The sequence below is a fragment of the Apus apus genome, chromosome 5, assembly GCF_020740795.1.
Source record: "Apus apus isolate bApuApu2 chromosome 5, bApuApu2.pri.cur, whole genome shotgun sequence".
NCBI lineage: Eukaryota > Metazoa > Chordata > Aves > Apodiformes > Apodidae > Apus > Apus apus.
Window position 1 is genome coordinate 9,857,506 of NC_067286.1, and position 23,276 is coordinate 9,880,781.

Consider the following 23,276-nt stretch of genomic DNA (forward strand, 5'->3'; position numbering starts at 1 on the left):
AATATATAAAATAAAAATTACAAGAAAAGGTAATGGAAGTCAAAGAGAAGAGGACAAGTGCCATCTGTGTATGCAGTACCAGCAACCCCATGCTCACCAGCACCAGCATCCCCAGCAAAGATAAATCCCAACACCAGGCATCTCCTGATCTGCAGCAGGTGGCATAACTTGTCCAGAACCCCAACGTGTATCCCTTTCAAAAGGAAGACACCATGATTATTCCACGACAGTGAAAACCCTCTGGCCTTCGGGTCAGCCCACAACAAAGATAACTCAACAGCATCCACCAGAAGAGGAATTTGCAAACCAAGTGTGAAGACACTATTAAGTCTCTGTCCTCAGGAAATATTTTTTAAAGGAAGAGATGAAACAAGGAGACTTATAAAGAACTACATTTATTTTTGTTTACAGCAGATATCATAAATAAAGCTAAAACAATTTTCACTGTGTGCAAAATACAGAATTTCCATGTGAAAATTTAAATACAGAGTTAAAAACTATTTAATAAAAATATTCAGTTAAGATTATATAGTAAAATGAAGACAGAAGATTTAGGAGGAGAATGACAGAATCCTCACTGGCCAGGAAAAGCTAGGAAGACTCTGCAACAGAGGGTAAAAAACACAGCAATGGGAAGTGGTTTGAAATGGCAGACCTTTACATCATGACCTTCAGCTCAAAGCAGCTGAGCTTTGTCACTAAACACTGAGCCCTGATAGACATAGGAAGTCATGTCCTAACCATTTGTGCAAGAAGTGACACTTGAAATACCGAGGTAACTGTGTGGGCACAGTGTGGGGACTTTCAAAGCCATCAAGACATTTCAGGATACCCACACAAATAAATACTATTGCTTTAGTCATGCAAACATACAGGTCAGCAAGATAAGGAGCATGGGGCTCTGACCCTGCAGCCCTTCTGCATTCCTGCCCGAGGCGTGTGACATGGGACAAGTAGTGGCCTAAAAATTGCCGCTGGGATGAAGTCCTAAAGGCCCTTCCCTGTAAAAGGGATCCTCAGCAGGGAAGGCTGGGTCATGACCAAGTCAACTAACACCTTGGTACACTTGCTTGTGAGACTGAGTCCTTGGCTCTTGTTTGGATTAAGTTCCCCTTCTAGATTATCATGTCATTACACATATTTAAATTTATGTAAAAATATATAAAATAATCACACAAATTTGTCATGGAGAGTACTGGCAATGTCTCATGCAGCAAGACAAATCCATTTATCAGAGTGGCAAATGGGACCTAGTTAATTAGTTAACAAAACATTTCAAACCAAAACACTCTGGTTATATAAACTTGGCATTTTGATATTACAGACTAAAACCAGCATGCAGATTTATTGCTGTTAGGCCTGTGTACTATGTTACTTGGGGTGGAAGACTGGAATTTGCATCTCTTCGGCTCTTTCTAGTATGAAAGCAAAGAAGTGCTTAGAGAGCTTAGGAGGTGCTCACAAATTGCTTGCACGTTTGGTATTTGAGCTCAATAAAAACAGGTGCTCAAGCTAACTAGGAGAATCAGCTGGCTAATCTTGTCCTGACCTTATTTTAAATATTTTCTTCAATACTCTGAAAGAAATAAGGCTTTAAAGTAGTTCTTTCAAGAAACAATGTACTTGCCTAACTTACCTTAAAGGCACAGAGAAATGTACATGCACAGACACAGAGAGAAAAACCTTTTCTAGAACTGTGAATGCAGCAACAGGTTAAATGATCATGCCAAAGCTCACATCCATTAATATACCAGACACACACAGGTTGCTCCAAAAGTCTTAAAAAAACTCACACAATGAAACGCTGTCAAACAACAGTGTTAGTCACACAATTTTGGAACTGGCAAGCAGGAAAAAAAATCACCTGAGAGCAGAAAGGCTTCAGCCAGTGAGTGGGTGCAGCACCGGAATGATGAATTGGACTAAAAGCAATGAGGGAGATTCACACAGAGAAGACAGCAGGAAAAAAAAAAACAAACACAACAACACAGAACTTAACTTGGTTATATAGAAAAGCATCAGAAAGATTACATAGGCACAAAGAAGAATTGGCCAAAATGAAACAGCTCTTTTTCATTAAATCATGAATGAAGACAAATAGGTATGAATCTTATGAGTAGAATAAAGAGATAGAGAGATTTAAAAAACCCCAACAATGAGGCTGATAGTAATAAAAATCCTTCCCAACAGAATCACTTCTAAACTCCCAGTGAACTATGCAGTGTAATTAAGATTCCTCAGGAAAATGTTTTCATTATGGAAGTTCCTGAATTCTGTTGTGGGAACACAGGGATTTTTTTTCCCCCATAATATAAACCTATACAAATCCAATATAATATTTTTAATTATTTTGAAACCTTCTACTAGTAAAGATTAATTTCCTTTAAATTTATTGGACATGAGAGATTTCCAAATTTCTCACTTTATCACCATTTTCTGTAAGTTTACCATTATGTTCATTCTGCTGCAAAGCAGAACAATTCCTGTAGTTTGCAGCAGGAGAAAATTTCAGCAAAAAAATTCTTAAGACTGCTGCTAGGCAAACTGAAATAAAAATTGAAGGCAAGCCAAATTTTAAAACTTTACCACTTAGCAGTTTGCTGGGCTGCAGGAGTAACACGGTAAACAGCATTGCAGACTTTTAAATTTTTTTAGGGTGAAACAATACTATAATTAGCAAATAATTAAAAATGATTCAGTGTTTCATAGTAGGGGTTTTTTTTAAATGCTATAAGATGTACAGACACATTTCTTTACATAACATACAGATGCCCACCATGTTACTATAATTGTTGCTGTGCCCAGTCAATATCCTAGCAAAGTTTTGCTGAATACATTTGAGCTTTGATGCCAGTTTATTTCAAACTAACACTAACTTACACCTAAACAATTTTCTTCAAGCACTTTTTCAAGCTCTGTGCAAACATGTAAGTTTTTTCCCAATATACATAAGCACTCTAAAACGTGAATAGCTTTATCCTCGTAGTTTAAAGGAAGTCAAACTATCTAGAAGCAGAATCCAGTTTGTCATTTATTTTAAAGAGAAGACCCATTTCCTTTTAATACCTAAGCAGCAAAACAATTCAAATAATGTTTTCCCACATTATGTTAAAAAAAGTAAAAAACCTGCCAACCCTTTTGCAGCACAGTCATTTAAGACCACTGGAAGATGATCCTCGACTGTGGTACTAACTGAATGTAACAATTTCCTAGTATTTAAGCCACATTCTTTAGGCTAGAAGTAAGTGCTACATATGTTTTTAATTTGAGGCTATACATATTACCATGTTTATGTATTTACCTAATTCCTGGTTAACTTCTGAATTTAAAAATTTATGTATTTTCAGAGGCAGAGAGCATGCTTACCTCACTGGCTAGCTGGGCTTTAAGTAAACCAGAATTTGGGATGTCAGTGTCTCCTGGATGTTAAATAGCTTATTTAACCTGTCCTGACACCTTCTGATTAAGGTAGACCTTGTTGAGAGACATCTGAAAGACACTTGCTTAATGGCTGCTCAGAATTTCACCTTTCTGCCATCAGATGTGAAATGAATGAAATACCCAACTAAGAAGTAATCTGCTTAGCGTAAGTTTCTAGGTTTTCATTCTTTCTTCTAAACTCATATTTTTCAAAAATACAAAAGACAATAGAAGCAGTGCCTACCCAGAGGCACAACAGCAGAGATTTCAGTTACAGATGAGTGCTCCAGACATTTATATTCCTTGAATCAGCCACCTAATGAGGAAGCCTTGACTCGACAAATAAGTCAGGTCTAATGACACTGCCAGTTCCTTTGACTAACTGTTTCAATCAAGCCTTCACTCAACTGTGATTTGCTCTTCAAATTTATTAAAAAACTTTAAATAAATTAGTAGCACAGATTATACCCACTATCAACAAAGGGTATCTGTCACACGTAAGAGACGTAAAAGGCATGACTGGGAGCAATGTGAATTAAGTACATGATTATTTTTTTTTTAACATATTCATGCAAATTATAAACCTCATAAACCCAGAGCAAAGATGAAAGCAAGAAAAAAAAAAAGGTATGCGCCATATTCAGGTTTCAAAACCCAGTCATTTGTCATAAATATTCCCCAAACATCTGAAAGAATGTACAGTCTTTCTTGGTCTAAGAAAACAAGAAAAAAAAAGGGGGGGGACACGATAGGGAGAAGAATGGTTTTTAAATGTACCATCCCCCCCAGTGGTCTAATCACAGCATAAAGTGGGAGTGTGTGTGGGGAAATCTACAACCCTTCATCTGTCTCTGTGTTCTGAAATGTGTTTGGACACTGTCCTTCATGTTCCAACATACATTTTATACTGGAAATTTTGATTGCACCTTGTATGTATCAGAAGGAATCCGCCATTCATTTAACTCACATTAAATTGCATGAAAAGTAAAAAAACAAAGGAACAAACAAACAAAAAAAACCCTCAAGAAAATAGCGAGACTGTTCATTTTGAAAATCTGAAAGGCACAATTGAGCAAGACATGTAGAAGAGTTTAAACCCTACAGAATTTTTTCACCCATTCAAGCACGTTTTCAAGTGATAGCTCTGCTTCCTGGTACATATGAGTAAGTACCTCTAGAAGAGCACAGAGGAATGGCACACCAAGGCTCAAGAGTTCATACAAGTAGGTATAGTTATATGCATTGTCCCTGAAATGGAGATTGGTAGCGTGCAGAAAACCATGCATCCAGTTAGACAGGCGTCTGGGAATGTCAAGCAGATCCCTTGTCACCCGAAGGGGCCAGCTTAGCGTGCCCCTAAAGAAGGAAGTCAGGATACCTGGGGACCTGTCCTCTGGACTGCTAGCAGTAGACAAAGTGCTTTCTGTGGTGGTCTCTGTGTGTTCCTCTTTCTTCCATGCTTCTGTGGCTTCCTTATATAAAGCAGTAAAAAAAATGTTAAATATACTTCTAAAAATGGGAAGTCTAATTTCTGTACTGCTTTCAAGTTGTTATATATATTTTTCTTTCCAATCGCTTTTAAGTTAAACTTTGCTTTGTACAGGAAAAGTTGATTTCCATTGAGAACCAGACTACAAAGATGCCAAATTCACAGAACCAGGAGGTTGTATTTTATTATTGATTTTACTACTTCTGGACATCAGATAGAAAACATCTCACACACACATGTCCATGACTAAGAACTGCACACTGCTCCAGATAAAGCTGCCTCCAACATTTCCTACATTAGCGACACAAACAATACGTACCTTTCCCTGGAGCTGTAATGTTGCTCTTCTCTTTCTGTGTTTACTGCTGATCTTGCACTGCTTAAAATGAGCTTTACAGTAAAATTTATCTACAAGAGAAAATAAAAGAAAAACATCTTTTATTTATATGTATATGGACTGAAAACAGATTGTTCCATCTATAAAAAAGATGAAACCAGGATAATTAATGGTTGGGCAGCAAAACGTATGGGAAACTTGCCCCTGTCTCTGAATAGCTCACAGCTCTGGGTTTCTTTTACACTACACAGATTTGCACATTTGTTAAATAAGGCAAGGCCATTTATCTACCACACAGGTTTAAGATTACTGAATAGCAGAAAACCAAACTTGAATAAATACCAAGTCACAAATCAACACAAGACATCAAGCAGCCAGAAGTCAAATAATCACTTCAAAAAAATCTTTGCAGCAGATTCTCTGGACTGCAAATGAACCACATTTGGCCTTGAGTCTTTTAATCCTCACATGGAAGAAGATGAGGTTAATACTCGGATCTATTCAACTCATTTGAAAGTGGCAAGAGAATCTGAATTCAGATTAATAATTTCCCGTTAACAAAAAAATTTTTTAAAAATTCCTCATCCCCAAACCCCAGACTGTAGGTGGGATTGAGTGCCTAAAATCTGAACCTCGTGTTCCACAGCAGATTGGAATGAATTATTCTGCTGCTTAGCCAATACCACTGCTTTCATATTTAAAGAAATAACTTGTATTTGCCCACATCCATGTAAGTCTGCCACTATCTTGGCTTATCCTGATAGATCATGTTATTTAGTGGCAAACTATAAGTGAGATACAGAATAATTCTGTTATTGTTGTAGAAAAATCTCCTTTTTTCACCCCTTGCTTTGACCTGTGATCTTGGTCACTCAACTTATCTTCCACTGAGAATTTCTTCATTTAAAGCTCAGGTGTGTCATAACTGGATTATTTTGAAAGACTAGAACTGCAAGTACAAGGACTCAAAGATCAGAATGGATGCAAGCAACATACTTGGCAGACCTCCTCCTGACTGAGCTTCTCAGCCAAGTCTTTTTGCCTAGTTCCATTAAAAGCATCAAAATGTGGACATTTTGAAATATTCTCAAGTAGTTCCTGTATTACCTTCTTCAACATCAAAGGCATAAATTCCTAAACGGAGTGTTGTAGAACATTTTTCACACTTGAAGCACTCCCTATGAAAGAAGTGGCCTTCTGCACTCTGCCGCTCCATAACATATACCCGTTTTTTGCAGAAATAACAAATGTCACTCCCCCCAATAGACTGAGGGAATTCTTTTCGCAGAGATCCCTGTTAAAAGATAAAAATAGAAATGCACATAAAGCTGTTGCATTGCATGCAGATATATTATTAAGTGGGCAGCTGTCTTAGTTGCTGGAAGTTTTACACAGCCCGCTCCATGCACAATCAAAAAAAAACATCAGTCAGATTTTTTATTTGCTGCAATTCTATAGGTTTATGCAGCAATTAATAAATCAGACATCACGAGGACCTGAAGGGGTGAGTTTCAGCTGGACTCACAGTCACTGCAGTTCACAGACATTTTGTGTTTACCCAGGTACAAGAGCAGCATCAGCCCTAAATGCTCTTTCACCACCCTGCGCTGCGCTGGCTCAAGCTCTCGTGTCTCAGGGCTGCGGCATCGGAGTTCCTCAGAAGAGGGCAAAGGCAGACTTTGCCAGCCTTGAACAACAGGCACGTGTTTGGAACTAAGAAATCAGACACCCTGAAAACTCAGTCTGGACACACTCCAGAGGAAAATGTAGCCTCATGCTTTAAAGTCCAGGAAGAAAAACTGACAGTCTTCAAATCTGGTGTCTGAACTGCTATTTCCATCGCTGCAGAAGTGCTTCCCCTCTCAGCCATGTTCCTCCTTAGACCCGGACAAGCTGGGGCTTGGTTTACTTTAAAAGTCAACTTCACAAATATTCAGCATATTTCTAAGTAATTAGACTTTAAAATAGGATACATATTATCAACTTGAAACAATTTTGTAAGTTTTTGTTGAATTTGGGCTAGCAGTTAACATTCCTTTTTTTCATTTTGGACACAAATCTCATCCTTTCTGAATATACATACAAAAGGTGCAGGAAAAAAATAACTATAAACGGATTAGATGCCCCTGGGCTTCCCTCTTCTTATCAGAGGCAGGTATGAGGATGTTACTTTGCATTATTGTATTCTACTAAGTTACAGGTCGGCACAGATGAGCAGCCTATCTCTACCACAGCCTCCATCACCTCCCTCCCCTTCCCTCACCACAGGGGAGGGACCACAGAGCAGGCACAGGCTTGGCGAAGTCCAGGCACATTCAGACAGGACCACACAGTCCACACAACTCATCTTTCATTTGCCAGGCATCTCAGCACAATTTTTTAATGCTAAGTGCAAGTCAAAATTGCCATTGTCACAAGTCACACTCTTGTGGTTAGAAGTTGAGGATCCTATTCCAAATCTGCCGTTAGTGACCCATTTTGCTGTGATGGATCATTTCAGAGGATGAACTACATTAAACTTTCCAAATGAATGACCATGCAAATGGAAAAGCAGGCAAATGCATTTTAAAAAAGACAGTGTTAATAGAACAGGTCAGATAGTTACAATAAAGTGGAATTGGAGTTTAGTGCTGGCTAATGAGTGTCATCACCACAACACGAGACCTTACTTCACTCCCCAATACCTGACAGCTCTGAGCAGTGGAGGCAGGAGATTGACAATGAGGAAAGGAGCAAGGACCTGTAGCTCTGTCCAGAGACTGCTTCTGAATTCAACACAGAACAGTGTCAGAGTTTAAAAACAGCTCTCTTCAAAATGGGGCATGGTAATTAGGCATTTGTGAGTTAAAAATAACTGCATAAACATGTACTGTACAAAACTTTCTTTAGAAGCCACCCTGATGAATAATTGCCTTCTGTTAATAATTGTAGCAGTAATTACATTTAATAAAATCCTCCTGAAATTTTAATTCATACAGACAAGTAATAAAACTATAAATAGAAGGCATGGTGAGCAACACTTCTAGCACATCCACACATCAGCATATTTTGCCAATATGTATTTGATTCCTTAAAAAGTGTTAGACTAAGACCTTTCATAATGTTTCCAGTGGTCCACAACCAGGGTCTGAAGTCAGGATGACATTCTGGAAACACCACTCTTAAGTTACTGTTTCTTTGTGAGTTTATTCTTACCAGTTCAAGAAGGGGAAGCTGTGGCTTGGGTCTGTGATCATTCACATACAGATTGACAAGAACTTCAGCCACAGCTCCAATTGCACGTGAGACCTTTCCTACAGTCATCTGACCAGAAATGGGGAGAAGATGAACAACAGAAGGTAGAGATTTAGTTATTCTTGAAAGAGAATTTAATGAGAGAAGGACAAGAATGATTTGAAAACATGCAAACAATTATAAAGAGGGAGTAGCAGAAAGAACAGAGGCCAAGTCTAGCAGAGCACAAGCATGTTGATGTGTGATCAGCATGGTCCAGCTGGCAGCCATAGAAGGCTTCCATGAAGCCCACATGCTTCTCCCCGTGGGTGATGGAGAAATGGCTGCTGGGAGCAAATGCTGCTCCCTCAGCACAAGGCTTCCTGCTGTGTCCAGGAAAGACTGAGCTGGGAGCTACTGCCTGCCTGTCAGGGTGGGACCATTCTGAGAGATTAAAAATCCCCTATTGTTTACTTTGACTTCTTGGGACGTCAATGTTGTATTTCAGAACAGAGCTGGGAAGTAACCTTCACATTAATGGACCACAAACCATGGCATTTCAGGAAATATTCTATGCAAATGTACTAGAAGTATCTCACAGAAATGTTTTGTTGATGCTCACAGAGCAACCATTCTCCCTCTCCCCAGTGACTCATCTTAATGCCAGGGAAAACTGGACAAACCACGCTTGTGAAAGGAAGACATCTCTCGTCATCTGCTTCATCACACTGTGGCAGCCATGAATATTAGGCAGTTTCTAACCAAATTTGTCAAATAGACAGGCCTGAAAAGAGACTGCAGACACCGACTGCATAGTCCAGCATCCCTTGCCATAACATGAGCCTGGGGACTGGAAAAGAAGAAAGGTGTGTGTGCATGTGTGTGTGAGTGGCAGGCAGACAGACACTCTAGTTCTCTGTGCCTGGAATAAAGTCTGTGAGATATTTGCTAGTGCCACCACACCATGTCTTGCTACCAGAAATGTTTTAAAACATCAGAAAGTTACTGTGAAGAACAAAGGAAAATATAAATGAAATTGTATTTGTAATAATTTCAAATAATTTCAGAACATTTTCTATCAAGTTTAAAAAAAGCAACTATAATACATTGTGGTTCTGTTTTCAGAAATTATTATAGATAAAAATATTCTTGCTAAAAAAAAAAATTAAGTTCAGGAACTTGAGAACATGTCCTGCCCCTTGCAGCTCCCCTTATCTTTTGAGAGTAATCCCATAATTAACTTAATATCCAAGCAGATAAAAAGTATGTATGTTAAGATGACAAAGGCCATTCAGGGGACAAATTTCTGTCACATCTCGTTTTGATATAAACAGATTTCTAATTATTATTCAATATCTGCACAACTTTTGGGGTAACAACAGCATAATAAACTATTACATACCATAATGTTATTTTAAGTGTTACAATACTAAGAGGGAGATTACTTGCTAATACAGGAAAACTACATTCCTTTGTATTGTTTAAGATCACTGAAGACAAAACTCTTCTCCCCAAATTCTACACTTCTAAATATGCTGTGCAACTTTTAAGCCACATACAAATAATTAACCATGAGCTCCTAAGTAAAAGAAAGCATTCAAAGTCAGTTGAAGCAGAATGTTTACCTAGTTAAAGGCTGGGGAGACTCAGTTAAACAATGAGGCTATGCCTAAAATGCAAGTACTTGAATTTCAGGAAAAGAATCCTTGAGCCTGAACTGCACCTTGCAATTCATCAGGTTGTTCTCCACCCATGGAAGCAATCTGTGTCAACATTAAAGCAGTCAAAACAAGAAAACTGCATGTTTATGCATACTTTTAAAAATGTCATTAAAAGGAAATGTTCTTGTAATCAATGTGAATTCACATTCCATGTAAAAGCAAATGGCAGTGCAATTTAAGCAGGTGACCAAAAATTGCTGACTGCTCTTGTCTCCTAATCAACAAGCACCAACACAAACACTGTTGCTGTTTAATAAGGAGGTATTACTGGGGCAAGATCTCTACTGGCTGTGCCTACCAAATTAGGCATGTGGGTAGTCAAGGGGAGATTGATTTGCTGTAGTGTCAATGCTGCACCTTTCAAATGCCCTTCAATCACAAAACAGAAACACCAGGCAGGACGATGCAGCCCCATGGCCACCACCAGCAGAAACCTGCAGAGAACATGAGTGACGAGGACTGCAAGAGCAGTGCTGCCTTGGAAGGCTTGTATGACAACAGCACAACTGCTCAACAACCTCCTGTGTCTCCTCCAAACCTCACCCTGCTTATGGAGAAGGACTTCAGTAACACCCTCACTCACTTCATCATGCAAGTGTAATAAACTCCAGTTGCAGTAGAGAAGGTCTGACCCCAAATCTACACATAATCCTTTACAGAACCTGTCAGCACGTACATGGCTTAGCTTTGGTCAGCAGAACACAGATCTCTGCCTGCCTGATGCTGGTCATGTAACCCAGAAACTCAGTATATACATAATAGGTTTAATATTTCATTTCTGTACTTACCAACCTTGAGGCTACTGGTGTATGTGAAGTCCCACACATGCCTGCAATTTTGTAGTGCCCTCAATATTCACCAGGCTACTGCTCACAATTCAGACAGGTTTGTACCAGTAGCATTACATCTTTTATTGGAAAACAATCTTGAAGAGTTACCTTACACAGTGAATTTCAGGAAACAACCAAGAAAACACTTAAAAATTCCTTAAGTGTTTGTGATTTTGTAAGACTACTGACCTGTCAATGACACATTGCCAAAGCTTTTCAGCAGGTTGATCAGAGTGGCTATTAATATGGGAAGAGAAAGCTGCCTTCTGTATTTCCCTGTGCTATTGTTTAGAACACCACAGCCAACCAACAAGTAAGCCTCAGCATTTTTTTCATAAAACAAAGGAAATATGGTCTCTGCCTCCAAAAGCATACATTGCTTCCCCTTTGTTGTTTATATCCTTAATGATTTTCCTAGTCATACTTTGCCTTCAGGGTGATTTACTTTTTTTGGTACCACCTGCTACCTATATTTTACCTCTGAGATAAACAACATTAAAGTACTAACTTACTGTGTGTAGGGAACACCCAAGCCCTGCTTACTGCTGGTAATTAGAGGCATGTCACTGAAGGGAAGTAGTTGAGCCAAACTCTGCAGGCAGCAAAGCCTACTGATTGCAACATCTTCAGAGTTCTAATTACCTATTGTGTGGATTCACCCATGCAAAGCTCAGATGAACACAGTTTTCTGAAGGTCAATCCAACTCTAAACAGAAAACAGAAATAACCAAAGCCCAGCCTGTAATATGTTAATCCGTAAGTCCACCTATGTATATTTTAACAGGTGATCAAAGCTAGAAGGTAGTTTTGATTATTACTGTCAATTTGCATATAGTATCATATAGAAGTTAATTCTTAATAGTTTGTGATGACTATGTATCTTTAAAAGAAATCATATGCTTCCATAGCCTTCCTCTCAAATCCTCCTTTCAGGACTGAGGTTTAATAACAGGTTTCTGTAATAAGACAATAAGACTTCTTAACCACCATTTTCAACAAATATACCACCATAACTAAGACTGTTCTGATGAACATTCAACAGATGCAAAGGATCATGTCTGATAACAATCTTAGTACTCACTTGAAATTAAAATGACAGTACTAACTATTTAAAGGATGGGAGTGTGCTGATATTTATAGGTCCTATTTCACTGAGTCTTAGAAAACTCAGACTTCTATTACCTCCTCTTCTTCTGCCAGCAAAAAGCAGGAGCTCCTGTTGGTTCATCCATCCTGAAGTGCTTTTTCATACTGATTTACCTAGTGAAGTTTCTCAGAACTGAGTCCACAAATAAAAATCCTGAGTCCTGTAATGCCACCCTCAAGCTAACACAAACACAGGCAATTACTGTTACACATTCACAGCAGAGAGGTCCAAACATACTGCTAAATTATCATGAACAGTACTTGAAAGTGTGCACTGTGTACCAGAAATATTATAAAATTTTATTTATATACTGCTGCACATTCAGCCAGTGTTTTATAGAATATAATTTTTCTGTGTCCTGAAAAGTGTGCAATCTTAAAAGATTGAACACGTGGACAATTTAATCATGGAAGGGCACAGACAGATTGTTTGTTATGAAAACAAGGCAGCAGTAAGGTTTCCCTGAAGATTTAATAGCCTTGGGGTAAAAACAGCAATAAGAAATCTGCTTCTTGGAAAAATTTGCTTGAGAAATAACAAAAGGTAAACCAGGTAAACCAAAACATGATCTGTGAAGAGGAACGGAACCCAAGTTGCCCAAGAGAAGTAAAGCTAAACTAACAGGAGTATCACACGACTGGATCAGTCTCACAGCACAAATAGTATGGAGAACAAAAGTCTTGCAAATCCACTAACACCTCACCAACTTTTCACCAATGCAAATAACAGTCCTGGAAATAGGTCCCAAGGTCCACTGAGTTCATTCCCTGCTCCCTGGGCAGGATCCACTTTACTTGTGTAAAGTAAGTGTACATTGGCATAAACTGGTTGAAAGGAGCCCAAGCTGCAGGCCTACCCCAGCACCCTGCTCCTTGCCATTCAGGGGTCCTCTAGCCCTATCCCCAAGCCTGACCTGAATTTCCATTTCCACAGTGACCATGCATCATCCCTTACTGTGCCAATGGTGGACATGGAGGACAGGCACCCTCCTCCACAAAAGCCTTGTGCAGACACCATGGCTGACTGAACCTGTCTAACCCTCCAGACTCTCTTTAGTTATCTCTGTAGCAAGGAAAGCACCAACTATGTAACGTATTCTCTGGCAACCCTGGAAAGGAAACTCAAGGAGTTTTTTTGCCTTTTTAAAAAATTCTACTTACTACCTTTCCCATTGAAATACCTACAATAATAAATTAAAAATTCGCAAACATGCAGTGCCAAATTGAGACATAGGTAATGCCCATAGTGTACAAGAGGCCCTGAGTCTGTACAACCCTACTGAGCAGTATACTAGGCATCAAGATGTTCATGCATGTAGATCTGCCAAAAAAATACATGTATAGTCCTACCTAACCAGCCAAATACTTACCAAATGAGATGAAGGTACATTGACTATGCTGGTGAGAGAACAAGATTTTCTTGCCTGAACTGTGCTGCATTCTGCCATTACCTCTGGAGAGAGCATTTTTAATTAAAGTACACTCAGCCCCAGTGAAATCAAGTCACAAAAAACTATTGCTACACCATTTAAATATAATAGCAAACTAATAAAAGGCTGTGAGTGTACTTTAAACAAAACACAGCTGAATTAACACAGCCAAAAATGATTGCTCAGGCCAAATTTTCTCTAATACAAGACTTTCAAACCCCAGCAAAATTATCACTCAGAGTTTCCATATGATCAAAAACTTCATTTTCATATTCCAAGGGGTTCTTCACATAGTGTTTATTTATTATTTGTTTTGTTCTCTTTGCAGTGTCATGATAGTTCTCCAAATCAAATGAGCAACAGGTCCCGATATTTTGGAAACCCTTACTTAGCTTAAAACTCATGATGAGCTCTACCTTCTAGATCATAAAAAGTAAAAGGTAAATCCAGGCAAAGGAATTAATTTGAAGCTAAAGAGAATTAGGGGATTACTGCAGAAAGGCACCTGTTGGGCTTGCGGTGTCCTCCAGGGGCTGTGTAGCCTGTACTTTGCTGGGGAATGACAGGAAAGGAATTCTTTCCAAAACAGCTCTATCTCAACAAGGAACATGCCTTTGCAAACTGCCAGTCAGCTCAGTATCCACCTGCTCAGTTACTGCTGAGATTGTGAGCTTGGTTTCCAACCAGCATCAATAATAGGGTGTGAAATAACCTAAAAAGATCCAGACTAATTCCACTAAATGATCCTGCTGGACACTCACCAGACAGGAAAGTACCTTCAGCCATGGCTTACTTGAAGCTGGGCAATACTCCTCAGTATTTCATAACACTACTTTTATTTAAATACAAGAAAAGCAGGCAGAATGCTTTGTTCCTCACAGCAAATGGAGGCAGTACCCGGTTTTTCTGAATAGCACTTCTTTCGTGTGCCAGGCAGCAGAGCCACCTGCTCCAGCAGCACCTGCACTGGGTCACAGCAGTTACCTTAAATAGTTCTAGAAACTTGGCATTTCCACCTTTACCCCCACACCAGTCCTGTGCAATACTGCAGTGTTCCCAGAGCACTGCTACACAATCTGTGGGCGGAGTAAAGGGAACCCAGGCCTTCACCTGCCCTGAAAAGCTGAAAAATATCAAACTTTCTTCAATTAAAATCCTTCTAAAACAAGGGGAACAAGAAGACAATGTCATCTTAACTTCCACAGATAAAAACATAGCCCATTGAAACACTGGTAAAAGTAGTAAGAGCTGAGTATCTCTGTAACCTAATTGCTTTCACTCAGAGCATACCTATTTGCTCTCTGTAAAGTTTGCTGTTACAAAAAATGGTATTCTAGCAATTCAAGTGGAGAATTGAGTTTAAAGTACAAATAAGTAAACAAGCAAAACAGCAATAAAATCAGTCTGTATCAACAAGAGCTCATACAATTCTAAGACATATCCTCTAGTTAAAATGACCATTATTCTGCAGGTTTTTCCCTGCAGTCCAGAAAGAAATACAAATGCCACCCAAGAACAACTAACTGATCCTGTAACATCCAGTTAGCTACACAATGTGAAGCTCTCTCTCTGCTAGGCATGCCTGCAGTATTAGCCAACAACAGAATGTTTAAAATAAGCAGCAATGCAAAAATTTCAGAATTGACGCTATTTTTGTGAACTATTTGCTCTGCTCTTTAGCTTTATACCTGAATTATTTTTAGCAACGACTTTCCTCTTACAAACACGCAGGATTATCAACTGCGAACAAAGTGAAGTTTGCTTGAAATGTGGAACGCAACCTCTACAACAGATCTGCACCTTCCATCCAAGCCATTTTTCAAGCAACTTTAGTGCAAGTTTGGATCTTACAGGAAAAATCTTTTAATAGAGTACCTGTCTAGAAGGAACAGCAGGGGAAGCTGAATCAACAGATGATGGAGAAGAGGCAGCAGCTGAATCATGAGGCTGAGGGCAAGTGGGAGTTGGGGGCTGAGAATGGGATAAGCCTTTAGTAGGTAGCTTATTCTGTGTAAAGCAGAAACAGGAGAGTTATCAAAAAGACAGTGACATTAGCACAGGTTAAGAAAGTAATTTCACAGTCATGCATCAAAAAAATAGAAAGAAAGTAGCTACTATTCTGGTCTTTATTTCTGCACAGGGAGAAGCCACAGAAACCATCACAGCAAAACCTTAACAGCAAATGATAGTATTATACTCAATTTTCTTATAAAAATATTTACAGTGGGTAGTAAAGTAAGTTAGTGGTGGGAGAAAGCATAACAAAACATTAAAAATGCCACCTGGAGCTACCAGCGTGTACTTACGCACAAGACATGGTTTGTTCTAATGTATTTCTCTTGTGACAAAGTACTCTGACCAGCTTTATGATTTAGATTGTGTTTTCTCTCAATTAGATTATGCCAAATTATTTAAGAAAAGCTTGTTACCAATTTCAAGGGAATTCAGATTACATTTCACATCCACCCAGATGACAGGAGAGCTAAAAAAAAAAACACTGCATTTTTTTGCCCCCCATGAACTCTTATATGTCCTCTAACTCAGTACTTCTTCAGGTGCAAAACCTAATATTCACCTTTGGAAACTCCATGTATCCAAACATTGAGGCAAGATGTGCTGCCTTCTCTTTAATGTTCTTTTTATGGAATTCCCTATTTGCTATGGTCTGAGCTCTTCTCTGCAATAAGAGCCAGGGAAGGAAGCCAAGGAAAGAAAGAAAAAGAGAGATTTCAGTTAATGTCACACACATCAGCAGAACACAGCAAGTTTGTAGAAAGATTTTTCATTGTCTTAATATAACCTAAAGTCACAGAGAAAAAGCCAGCATATCCTGGGAAAATGCAACATACAGATTAACATATGCAGTCAAGAGACAGAAAGGAAAAGAAATTGCTTGTCACCTGTTTAATTTTTTCCTCCAGGTGCTGAAGACGCTTAAGCACTCCAGAAAGGACAAATGCAGCAGAACAGGCAGATGCGAGATTTTCAGAGGTTTCTGACAGACTGGGCTGAGTATCTGTTTTTTGTACAGTCTTTTCTCTCCTGGCCATATGATCAGAACCATTTAAAGACTGTTTGGGTTCCCTGACCTCGTGTTCACTCCTAGCTACCACCTGAAACTGGGAAACACTTGAAGTGAAAAATAAAAATCTGTTTTCTGCAGTACCATGCAGGAAATGCTTCCGAAAGCGCAGGACAGTCATGCATATAACTAGGAAAAAAAAATTCTCACAGCACTCTTTGCACACTTTCTAATGCACCTCTGGTGCTTGTATCCATGCACTGAATTCAGTCAGTCCTACATAATTTGGACAGATCTCACATCCTGCTCCAGGTTTGTATCAGTTTGTATGCTACATCTCCATCTACAGATTTTAGAAAAAAAGTTTTGGGGTGCTTTTTTAGGATCACATCTGCCTGAAACTAAACTTACAATCAAACTGTAAGAATATCAAGAGTAGTTCCTGGCATAGTTCTAGATCTAGTCTGACCCCAAGTCAAGCTCTAATGTGTTGCAGATTTAAAGCACTTCCTGAGGAGTTGAGAATACGTCTCTGAATTTGAATCTTCATATAAAATAGCTTTTCAAGTTATCAAAACATTTCAACCAGTTACACATTATCCATTTCAGTCCTAAAACTGACCTTCCAGTTGGTATTTTTATGACAGTCTTCTACTTCATCCTATCTGTCCAATTCAAGTAAGCACACAAAGTTTACAAGTTTATCAGAATTAAAATTAAAAACTGTAGTACCAATCACTTGCAGTGTGCTTCTGATATTTCAGGATAGCATTTCTGCCTTTAAAACAACAATTGTCACCTGGTTTATATATTTGCATTTTTCTTGAAGCTGATCTGCAGATTTGCACATGCAATGCAGCTCTCATCTCACTGGAGACTACTCTTTAAATGCTACCACAGGATATTTACTTCCATTTAAAACCCTTTATGTAAAGTGAATATCATTACAATTTGATACGAAATTGCTTTATTGTTAATTCTAAGAAAAATATAAACAATGTATTAAAAAAAATTGCCTCATGTATATGATGCTAGAGCTTCCAGCAGAAATTCTTATCACAAGTTCTACTTTAAAGAAATAAAAAACCCCAGGTATCAATATCAGCTCTTCAAGGCTCAAGCTTTTATCTTAAACATTTTTGCCAGGTATCTCAGTCTGGAAACTCCCTTTGCTTTATCAGGACAACAGCCCAAAGCATCAAGTACATGCACAAACAAATTTTCATATACTGCTGTAGTTTTCTTGCATGTTAGACACAGCCATGTAATGATATTGATACAATTTGGAGTCTAGATGTGCTAATACATAAATCAACATACGTTTGTAAGGGTTTTTTTCCACACAGTTACTAATTCTTTTGAATAGTTTTCTTAGCTGGTCAAACAGGTGTAAAATAGCCTTAAACTTCAGTGGGGTTTCCACGATTCTCAGCTAAATATATCTGTTAACTCTGCAGATTACATCCATATATCATTTTATATTTTTAATAGATACAGAATAACAGTTAGTTGCCAGCAGTAAGAGAAGTGGTGGGCTTATCAGGTGCTACCCATATGAGTTCCTACCTGCCTTTTTGGTTGAGGTGGAAGAAGACTTAGATCCTTAGGTTTAGCAAAGCGAGGATTAACAGGAGGGTCAGAAGAGTGCAGGGCTGGTCTATCTATTGGCTCCTTGTAAAGCATTTTTAAAATTATAAAGACAGTGGAAAAAGAAAAAGGAAGAAAGTAAATAGGATTCAAAGATCTTTTGAGGCAGAAAGAAACAAAAGCTGCTATTAAAGACACATTGCTACGAAACAGTACATTTTGTAGATTATTGTCACCTACACTTTTTTTTAACCTCTTCTACCACCAAAGATATACTTAAAATTCAGCACATTCACTATTCTTGAAGGCAGGTTATGATCAAAAGGAAAAGCACTGAGGCTTCCTTCAACATGGCCAAGCAAACCTCCACACAGGTATCTCATGCAGAGAGCTCAGGGCATTGACAAGTAGTTGGGTGGAGTGCAAACAGCAGCAGTTTGTGCAGTGAGTTATTTGATATCTAAAAAGCCTACACTTTTGGAGGAATTTAATAGGTAAATAAACAAACAGCTACAAGGACAAAGAATTAAGAACTCCACCATCCCTGACTGAACCTCAACACCTGGCACATCCTTCCTTAAGATCTTGGTGACAGATCCAAACTCATCTGATTCAAACCATCTCACTGGCTAAAGTGTGATTTTGATCTTACCTTGACAGCACAGGCTGTTTTTAACACACTACTAGTCACACTAACAAGTCATGAAAATGCCACAGAAGGTACAAATATATTCCATCATGTCTACTGCAGGAATGGAAATCCAAGCCAGACATACTTTGCAAAAGATTATGTTCCCTTCCTATGCTTTCTAAGTTTTCCACAAATAAAAATTCCACTGAATATGTAGTGTCCTTTATTCACAGAATATAGGGAAAATAAGTCCTTCTGCAACATCATATGCAGTCACCTCAGACTTCCACATGAAGCAAAAAATTGTACAGGTGGGCTTACAAGGGATTTCTAGACATTGAAAATTTCATTAATAGATATTAATACACTATATTAATATACACTGATTAATCTATATTCATAATTTTTTTCACTACGTATTGAGAGGAATACCTTTAATTTGCATAATGAATTTTTCAAAAAGATAACCCACTTCAAACACAGATCAATTTTTTCTCTTGGAAATCTCCATTGCATTCACAAGGAGGGACTCTTGAGAGGTCACTTTTATGTTCAGTCTATCACCTACCTGCCTCCGAAGAATCGTATTTGGAGCATTCTCTTCAAATTTTGCCAACAGTTGAGTTGCCATTGATTTAACTTTATTCTGGTTTGTGCCTTCTCTGCCATCACTCTGCTCTTTCCCAGCATTTGTCCCTTGGCTTGAAAAGCCAGAAGCCTGCAAGGAAACAACAAACAATGTTTATCTTGAGTTTACCTATGACATTAACGAAGAGAGAGAGAGAACAACATCCCTACCAGCAAAGGATTAAGGAAATACAGTCTACAGTTTATTAAAAATGATACTGTTTAGCATGCAAAAGTCACTAAAAAATACTTTCTTTGGTCCCAGAGAACAATTAAAAGGGAACTTGAATCGGTGCTAGTGATGATAAAACAGAGTCACAAAGGTTACTAATCAGAGAGGAGCCAGGTACCAAGCTGCAAAATGCAAACTCTTCAAACAAAAATTGGTTTAAAACACCCAGTTGGGAAAAGGAAAAAAAAAACCCAATATCTTAAATGTTCTCGGGTCAGAAAGAAAACCAATTTCATTTCTGTAATGCTCTCCTCCTTATCAAATGACTAAATAAAATTAGCTCTTGCTTGGTGCACACCACTGTAAATTCAAGTTTTTTAAAGGGAGAGGCTTTTTGCTTCCACCACACACAGGAGGCCAAACCCTGGTCACCCAACTCCCGCTGCTTCCTCAGCTCTGGTGCTTGTCAGTGAGCTGGATATGTGTGGACACCACTGAACACCAACCTCATCAAAGACACCAAAAAGACCTTTTCGACGTCTTTTGTTAGTCTCATTTTCTTCTGTTTTCCCTTCAACCTGAAACAGTAAAGCCAAAACAAGTTCTGTAGATTACTGTGGCAGTTACCAGGTTTACGCAAGCAGTTTTTTCTCCCGGGATATTTCCTAACTGGGAAAGTGTGGTCTGGCCTCTGTTAAACAGTGCAAACCAAGGCAAGCAGTGCCAGTATGCAGGGGCTCCTCATCATGCTGGAATGCCTTGCTAGGCCCCCCCACCAAGGTCAGCAGGATTGTTCCTTGTGTCAGGAACCTGGCAGCCCTCATGGCAGTTACCATGTATGTGAAAGCTACCCTGTAACCAACCCCTCACTACTAGCTCCCGATGAACTCTGACGGGTGAAAATAAACACCTACACACTTGCCTGTACACAGGCCCTACAATATTGATGCTTACCTTTTCTTCTCTCAGTACTAAACAGTTTATAATTCACTAAGCACTAGCACATCCTAGAAGAAAAATGCATTACTGCACCAGTTATTCTGTGAATTTTAATCTAGCCTACACTGGTTTCCATATAAAAAACAAAATCAGGAACTCCTTCACTATAGCCTCCGCATCTCTTAACCCAGATATCTGCATGTAGATCCTGTGTTCATAGCACAGACATATCTCCTTTTTTGCAGTAATTACTATCTGCCTAAAAGATCTGTCTTCCTTGTGAGGTTCATCTCCCCGACTATGGCTTTACCTTACAGCTCTAAAGCAATGAAATTACCTATTCTGTGCTCAAGACATGCACATATTCCATTACTCTACTGAGCTAGAGATAATACAAATAAATTATATTCATGCTCAGTCTGCAAAAAAGGGCAAAATAGTCAACACTTAAAAATTTGTATCAGTCCTTATTAAATTAAATCTTGAAGGTTTGGTGCCATGGATATTTTTTTTTTTGCTTGATAAATGTCTTATTATGTTACACTTTATGAACAACAAACTGAATTCCACTTATTTGCATTTGCTGACACTGTAACCTAGTGATTGCTCAGCCAACTTAAAAAAAAAAGAAAAAAGAATAAAGAGAAAGATCAAAGAACATAGGGTTCCTTTTTACATATACACTGTTTATAATAAATCATTATGCAGTGAATGGAAGTAATCCCAAATAACTTCTGGACAAACACCAAAAGAATCAGATGACAATGTTTTTATTACTTTGTGTGCTTTGGTACATTGTCTTTCAAGAAGTAGCTCTCAGTAAGCTACCTTTACACTACCTATAATCATTGGTCTACCAAGGAAGAGTGAACAACATAGCAGCACAATGTATTCTGCATAATAATCTGTACCACATAAAAGCAGAATTTGCCTAAGTGAATGGAGCAAACTAATGCTGCCTTTCAAAAATCTTACATAAAGGACTTTCAACAATGTATTTACAAAGAAGTGAAAGACAAAGCAATTTAATTGCATAGCAAAACTCTTGAGAAAAAAGGATTGTGCCCTATATTGTGTAAACACTTGCATTCATTTATTAGTCTGGAGCACAGGAAATCTCAGTTCCTCTCCAGCCAGGCTGACACTGTAGGAAGATGGAAAACATTATCCAGCCCTGCATACACTGCCAGAACAGCTACTGCCACACCAGTTCCAGGGCCTCGCTTCCTGGTTTCTCACAACCTGCACCCAGATGGTATGAAAATTTTCGTAAGCAATGCTGTTACCCTAGCTGGTTTTTGACTGTGATACACAAGTTCTCTCCCACTGTCATACCTGGACAATGCTCAACACCACTTTTTTCAGGGGAAGAACCATAAAACTGAAGCCATGGCCGAACCCTTAACTCACACACTTGTTTTCTGACAGAGCTTCATTTCTCAGCTAGTTTCAGATGTTTGTGGCACTGGCAAGTCCCTGTCCTAACCCAAGTACTGTGTTTCTTGCGCAGCTCAGGTGCCCCATCTGTGACAAGACTGCAAGGTCTCACACAAAAGAAGATCTTGCCTGTCCCACTCTCTAAACTGATTTGGAAAATAGCACTTCCACTCTCCTTTCAAACAAGCCCCTGTAGTCTGAAACCAATGGGGCCCATCCAGCAAATCACCTCATGCTTTCATGTAGTGCCAAAAAATACACCTCCTGTTATGGCAGAAGGCTTATTTCATGACGGGAGGTGAGTCAGAGGGCTGTACAGCTTAGTAATGGAAAGCTCTCCCCACTACTAAAAGTCTATTTTCTTCTGCAAATAACTCACGGAAAAACAACAACATTGTGGTCACAAAAAAGCTTTTTCTTTCAAAGACGTAACCCACAAAAAACCCCAATGTTTGTTTTGCCTATTTGGTTTCTCACTGCTTGGTTAGCTAGGAAACATGTCACTTGGTTTTGTGTGTGTGTGGGTGGCACAAAAAGTTATTTCCTAACAAGGATATATGAGGATACTAGGGAACTGACTGTCCACAGGTTTTGAAAATGTGTTTTTGGATGGAAAATATTCAAGTTTTAAGTCAGTCTAGGAAATATCTGGAAATCCTGGAGTAATACTTCAAGTTTAAAAAAAAAGAATAAAATAATTGTATTTCTACCTAAATGGAGAAGATGAGATAGCAAGAAGTTTAAAAAGCAAGATATTAAAATACTGAGAAATGCAGCACATACATGTACACTTGAACTATTATTAAGGACTAAATTCCTAAAGAAGTAGGAAATCTGTACTTTTGCATGCAAAACTTAACCATCCCTACACAGGTGTAAATGAAGCAATACAGTTAAGCATCAAGGAGGTCTGTTTAAAACAGGAAATTTAAAAATAAAAAAGAAAAAAAAAGAAAAAAATGAGAATTATTATAGTTATACACAGTTTTTGGCTGGCCTAGGAAGCTCAAAATGTGGAACCGTTTTGCATTCAACTGTGCTGCAGAAAATACAGAAATTAAATTCAGTTTGGTGGAAGAGTACGTGCTGCTGTCTAACTTGCACCAATTAATCTGCAACAGTTGGACTGGAGACACTGGTGCCTCTGAGGCAGGCTCTGCAGACACTCCCCATTTAAATTGAAGTTAAAATTAAGGTAGGCTTGGCTATGAAAGCAAAGCCCCTCCTCAAAGTCTCCTTTCAGATGAGGACCAAGTTAATGAATAGGCAGACAGT

General features: G+C 38.7%; 1 protein-coding gene across 10 annotated transcripts in view; it reads right to left on the bottom strand.

Annotated features, from left to right (window-relative positions):
• Positions 1-379: 379 nt before the first annotated feature.
• Positions 380-23,276, bottom strand: part of MICAL2 (microtubule associated monooxygenase, calponin and LIM domain containing 2) — a 91,647-nt gene continuing 68,750 nt past the window's right edge. For 6 of the 10 annotated variants that reach the window (XM_051620747.1, XM_051620746.1, XM_051620744.1 and 3 more), the window contains 13 exons: positions 20,132-20,203; positions 19,395-19,544; positions 18,175-18,279; positions 16,487-16,705; positions 16,162-16,263; positions 15,462-15,593; positions 8,442-8,549; positions 7,931-8,011; positions 6,354-6,540; positions 5,229-5,317; positions 4,799-4,892; positions 1,865-1,922; positions 380-602 (listed from right to left, as the gene is read on the bottom strand). In XM_051620747.1, the coding sequence (XP_051476707.1) occupies positions 1,882-1,922; positions 4,799-4,892; positions 5,229-5,317; positions 6,354-6,540; positions 7,931-8,011; positions 8,442-8,549; positions 15,462-15,593; positions 16,162-16,263; positions 16,487-16,705; positions 18,175-18,279; positions 19,395-19,544; positions 20,132-20,203 (1,380 nt within the window). In that variant the 3' untranslated portion in view covers positions 380-602; positions 1,865-1,881. The other 4 variants (XM_051620750.1, XM_051620752.1, XM_051620754.1 and 1 more) reach the window with 4 other exon arrangements.